Source organism: Gymnodraco acuticeps, unplaced genomic scaffold, assembly GCF_902827175.1.
Source record: "Gymnodraco acuticeps unplaced genomic scaffold, fGymAcu1.1, whole genome shotgun sequence".
Taxonomy (NCBI): Eukaryota; Metazoa; Chordata; class Actinopteri; order Perciformes; family Bathydraconidae; genus Gymnodraco; species Gymnodraco acuticeps.
Genome location: NW_022991640.1, coordinates 110,381 through 116,380, shown reverse-complemented (window position 1 = coordinate 116,380; position 6,000 = coordinate 110,381). Strand labels below are relative to the sequence as shown.

The 6,000-nt window shown below is 40.5% G+C and overlaps 1 protein-coding gene across 1 annotated transcript; it reads left to right on the top strand.

Annotated features, from left to right (window-relative positions):
- Positions 1-394: 394 nt before the first annotated feature.
- On the top strand, positions 395-1,375 carry LOC117534277 (interferon alpha-inducible protein 27-like protein 2A). The gene is made up of 4 exons (XM_034198473.1): positions 395-534; positions 679-708; positions 852-1,013; positions 1,133-1,375. Exons 1-4 carry the CDS (start codon positions 525-527, stop codon positions 1,216-1,218), a joined length of 288 nt encoding a protein of 95 aa, XP_034054364.1. The 5' UTR covers positions 395-524; the 3' UTR covers positions 1,219-1,375.
- Positions 1,376-6,000: the final 4,625 nt, after the last annotated feature.

Below are 6,000 nucleotides of genomic sequence, written 5' to 3'. Positions count from 1 at the left end.
CATAGTTCCTTCTTTGCCTAGTATTACTTTTGATAGGCTTATAATGCAGTTTTGATGTGCTCTTAAAACGTGCTACTCGGATATATGAATTGGAAGAAAATGTTGTGTCTAATGTTCTTGTTTTGTTTCAGGATCTGAGGTGATACCTCATTCTTAAGGGGGGAGGTGTGACGGCCCCTAGGCCTTAGACTCAGGTCCCTGGTTAGCCACTCTCCAAATCAGGAGAGATTGCGGACACCTGATTTGGGTTGAAATCCCTGGCGGCACCCCTGACTGCTCAGCTACAAGTATGGGTGCCTGAGCAGTCAGTCTCTCTCTCCTCTTGGGTTGCTTGGCTCTACTGGACCTTGGTTTGTTTGTTTTTGCTTTATATACTGATGCATGTGCACACACCCACACACATTACTGATTAACTGACTTCAGAGTTTTATTTTTCAAGAAATGAAAGCTAGGCAGGCTATATAAACCCGGTGCAGCTCAAGGCTCTTCAGTTCTTACTTATACACTACACACTATATCAAGTCATGGGGCTGTGTGAGTATCACTTTACATTTCATCGAGTTTTTACTTTGTACATTCTATTTTTAATTACAAAAAATAATAATGATAGTTACTTTAGCAAAGGTATTGATTAAGCCCGATGTTAATGTTGATTTTGATATTTATCTTGTGTTTCAGTAACTGCAGCTTTAGTTGTCGGTGGAGCAGGTAAGACTTTTACATCTGATTGTAAACACACTTTAGATTAGATACTCTTTATTGAGCCCAATTTGGGAATGTTTACTATTTCTGACTCACTATTCATTTTGGAGCGTCCAAACAAATTGGCATTAACAACATTTCCTCTGCAGCTGGAGCTCTCGTCGCTGCGCCTTTTGCTCTGACCGCTGTAGGGTTCACCTCCGTCGGGATCACCGCAGGCTCCTGTGCTGCCGCCTGGATGTCAGCTGCTGCAGTGGCTAACGCGGGAGCAGTGGCAGGCGGAAGTGCAGTGGCTGGTTTGCAGGCAGCAGGTAAAGATCATCACTTTTATGTTTTCCATTTGAATCTTTTGGTTAAACTAATGATAATATGGTAATATCAGTTCTCAGTGTCTGCATAGTTGATATTAAACCTTTGATCCTTGCTGTAGGTGCAGTCGGTCTGCCAGCAGTTGCCTCTGCAGGTGTGGCTGGCGTCGGAGCAACCATTGGATTGATAACTGCAATCCTCATCTGAGAAATCATGAAGGAAAAGGATGAATATGTGTACTTTGCCAAATGAAGGAGGAAAGTACAATTGACAGCACTTTCACTGGCTAAACAGCACTTTTTTCATCTCCTACAAAATGTTTTGTTTAATAAATCGGTCTTCTATTAAACATACTTGTTCATTGTGTCGCCTGTGCATATTTCCATTCTTTGTTATGTCCAAGAGAAAGGACTAAAATAGTTCACTGGTTTATTAACCTTTTTTTTTTTTTTTAATTAGCAATATTTTCTTGCCACAGTTAAGTCGGGCTGTAAAACCAATCTGTAAGATGTTACTTAGCTGATGATGAGGCATGCAAGTGTATTTATATATCGCACCTTTCAACACAAGTAAATTCAAAGTGCTTTACAAAGAATTAAAAACATTAAAATAGACACACATTTTAAAATGGCATAATAACTGAACGCTGCTTCTCCATGTTCTGACTCTGGGGACAGAAAGCTGACCAGTCCTAGAAGACCTGAGAGTTCTGGATGGTTCATAATTTAGCAGCAGATCAGAAATGTATTTTGGCCCTAAACCATTCAATGCTTTATAAACCAGCAGCAGTATTTTTGAATTGATTCTTTGACACACAGGAAGCCAGTGTAAAGACTTCAGAACAGGAGTGATGTGATCCACTTTCTTAGTGTTAGTGAGGACTCGAGCAGCGGCGTTCTGAATCAGCTGCAGCTTTCTAATAGATTTTTTAGTGAGACCTGTGAAGACACCATTGCAGTAGTCCAGTCTACTGAAGATAAAAGCATGGACAAGCTTTCCAAATCCTGCTGTGACATTAGTCTTTTAATCCATATATTCTTATGGTGATAGTAGGCTGACTTAGTAATAGCTTTAATGCAACTATTTAAATGCAAGTCAGAGTCCATGACTATACCTAGATTTCTGGCTTCTTCTGTTGTTTTGAACATTGCCTAATGAAGCTCAGCTCTGACTTGTCTCTAAAAAGAATTACCTCAGTTTTGTCTTTTTCTGATTAAAGAAAGTTATGACACACCCAGTCATTGATTTGATCAATGAGGGGAGCTGAATAGAGGGGAGCTGAATAGTTGGGACATTGACCTGTGGTTTCATCTGTGCCACTCAGAGTTTTATCACATTGGCTTTTCTCATTATACAGTAAACCAACAAAATACAGGATAAGTCAGGTAGGTGTTCCACCCGTCTCCCATAGGTATCTCATAAAAAAAACCTGCCCACTAAAATAAGCAACACACTTAAAATGAATATTAAATCTGACCACGTCCACAATAAGACCTCTCCCTAAAAAAATAAAACAGGAATCACGGGATCATCCTATATATTTTTTTAAGACATTTTCTAAAGTATCCATCTGTTACAGTTGAAGGCAGCCTAGACACTTATTTAGAAGCATCATCTAGGCACTCCTGAAAAAAAGAAGAAATGTAAATGGTCTATTTTATCCATATTCAGCGACCATATATGTGACATACCAAAGGTTACGTTACCTCTGTATGAGGTAGTTGTTGATTTGAGGGGGGGCAGCAACACCACGTTCTCCCCATCATCTGCAGAACAATAAAATACATGTTACTGACTCCCACAACAATATATATATTATATATTTGTGTTTTATAGCATCCCAGCTGTTTAAAGCTCCCTGATTCTTACCCTGTATAAACATGTGGTGGGAGCTGCTGCCACCAGGGTCTGTAGAGAACCCCCCTTCCACCCCTACCATCAAGGGCTGACCCTCATTGTTGCTGAGGGCCAGCTCCTCGGCAGGGGGGAATTCTGCTGGAGGAGGGCCCCCTCCTGTCTTCCTCTGGTCCTTTTTTTTCATGTTGGCTGCAAGCATTGGGAAAAAATGTGACCGCTTATCTACACAGTTATGAAACACAGACCAATTGAAGCAATACAAAACGTGTATGTATTTTTAAGATCTCAAAAGAGGGAAACTTACCAGATTGAATGATGTTTTTATATTTAATTTGAGTTTGTTCCCAGGTCCTTTTAGACCCGCCGGGGTTACATCTGAAACAAAAAATGTCATGTAGGCTACAGCTTGAATAAAAAAAAATGCTATAAATTAAAAGGATAATAAAAAAAAAAATCAGGCTTAAACCCTGTTCTACACCGCACCCCTGATACCGGGGGGAAAACGCTTCATCTGCAGGAAACAGCGTCTGAGGGCATCTTCATATTCAATAAACTATGAATGTTTTATATCCATGTAACGGGAAGAAACTCAGCTAACTGATCATTTTTTATTTTATTTTCAAAAAAACCCACAAAGCTAGCGCTGGGCCTATGAATTAGCCACGAGCGAAAAAATGCTAACAGCGTTTTGCACAGAAACTCACTCATAACACCCTTATTACTTATCGTAGCTGCACGTCCAACCCATCGATCTGATTGTGAGATGAAACAGAATCGATCGGTACATAAATCATCGCTCCATGATAAGAACTCGCGATTTTATAAACAAAAACAGACATCAAAACATGTGGCGCTAGGTAGCTAAAAACACTAACATGGTTTACCTGTGTCGTTGGTCAAAAGTGGTCTTCAAGGCATTAAAACGATAAAAACGCTGCTGAAGTTAATCCATAGGTTAATCCAATGTGTCTGTGTCCCTTTGAAATGATTTCTGATAATCCATAAGCAATACACCTGCTTTTACGTTACCAGATGTCAGAGCGAGAGATAGGTTCGCTCTGATGCAAACCTGCATGTACAAAGCCCCCACCTTTTTTTGTTAAGATGGGTGTATGTGAAAATCCTCCTTCGATTCTATTGGCTCTAATGGTAAAAAAGAGATGTCAATCACCAAAATCGGCCAATGGGTTCCAGAGAAACGGTAAAAACTGAGTTTTTTTTGCTAAATCTCTCTAAAAAGGTCAAATTTCACTTGTTATGCATCCATCTTGATACAGGGTACTTATATGTTGTACTTTGGATTCCTAAAGCTTTTAGTCTACCTTACCATCATCCAAGGGTAGTTTTCACTATAAATTTCCGGACGGACACTATAATTTACAGTTTTTTTACTATGTTCAATCTGAATTTTCTTTAAAATAAAAAACATCTATATTGATTCTGACTTTTCTACATCCAACTCACAGGTTTATCATTACTTTGAGGAAAAAGATTATTCATTTAACCCTTTTAGAAGGGAAGATATGGTCATTTGTTCTGGGAATGTCATTTTCGAGCCTGAGACCTGAAAAACAGGCTCAGGGCTTAACAGGTTAAAGTCCACTTGTGACCCTCGGGCGATGATATTATAAAGACAAAAAGGCTGCCACTCAATGATCAATTTGGTATTTTAATGACTATTTATCCGCTAAACTAGAAAATGTATCTGGAAGCGCCGGATTTATTTTTGTACATGACTTCGTGCATCCAATACACGTTTTAAAGATGTGCAGCTGTGCACGCTGTTACATAGGACGTATTTTACTTACGCATTCATGGAGTCAGCAATCTGTTGCCAACCACTTTGGCGACTTTTGGCAGCCGCAACCGTGTTGCTTTTCGCCTTAATAATGTGCTTTGGATCCTCAAAGCAGCTCATGATGACAGTTTGTTCCTTCGCTGTGAAGTACGCTGCTCTAGGCTTCTCCATTATTCCGATTGGTCGAATGCTCCAAATACCACCCATTTTATGTGAACGCGCACCTACCTAGAAGGGCAAAGCTGGCTTGAGTTAACGAGTTGATAACCGGCGTCGTAGGACAGTTTAGTGAGAGCGCGTTTGTTTTGGATTAGGTAAACCGAGTAACTCAAATTTATCCAGGGTATGTTGAACGGGCTTCGTAGTACAGGCCTCGGAGGCAAAGCGTCACACACAGGCTTCAGTCAACAAACTAAATTGACAGGAAATATTCACACTTTACAACCGGAATATTCTGACACCGTGTGTATAAGCAAATAACTTGTTTTACAAGGTACAAAGTAAACAAAAAAAGGAACGGTGGAGCTGGTTGCCCATGTAAAATAGACTGTACTTATAAAGCACTTTTACATAAGAGTCATTCACCAATTCACACCTCTTTCGTACATAACTAACATTCATGCACACTCACACACCGTTGGCCATCGGGAGAAACTCAGGGCTCAGTATATCTTGCCCAAGGAAACATCAACATTGCTGCACAGGCTGGGATCGAACCGACAACCTTCTGGTTTGAAGACGACCACACCCCATCACAGCCAAAGTCACCCTTTAAATTGGCCCACAAATTACTTAAAGGGGACCTATCATGCAAAATGCACTTTGTGATGTCTTTTATACATAAATACGTGTCCCCGGTGCGTCGGGGAGCTCACGCAGCATCAACAAATAAAACCCTCTCTTTTCCTCCGTACCCAAATCTTTTAAAAACGGGAGTACAACGAGCGGATAAAGATTCCATCCGAACTGACGTGAAATCGGCAGCGGACCCACAGAAAGTTGCTATCAGAAACAATGCCTGACGTGTTTTGGACGTAATCTCGTCTTTGTTTACATTAGCAAGCCTCGCTAACACTCAGAGCTAACCTGTACTGGAGAGAGCACGTGTTTAAAAAGCAGGAGAAAAAGCATTTGAGCTCCATACTGTTTCAGAAATAATCCTTGATGTGGTTTAAAACAGGATGGCGTTTTATCACAGCAGAATTGAACTTTATCTCCGGTAGAATTCTGATCAGGCATTAGTTAAGGACCCAAGATCCGCGTTTCTCTAACAGGGCGGCAAAAGAGGGGTTTGAGCAGTATGAGGCATGGCTACAATGGGTGATCTGTTTGGT

Coding starts and splice junctions, on each gene's coding strand:
- LOC117534277 (XM_034198473.1), top strand. Junction 709..851: donor TTTAGTTGTCGGTGGAGCAG/GTAAGACTTTTA, acceptor TTTCCTCTGCAG/CTGGAGCTCTCGTCGCTGCG. Junction 1,014..1,132: donor GGCTGGTTTGCAGGCAGCAG/GTAAAGATCATC, acceptor TCCTTGCTGTAG/GTGCAGTCGGTCTGCCAGCA.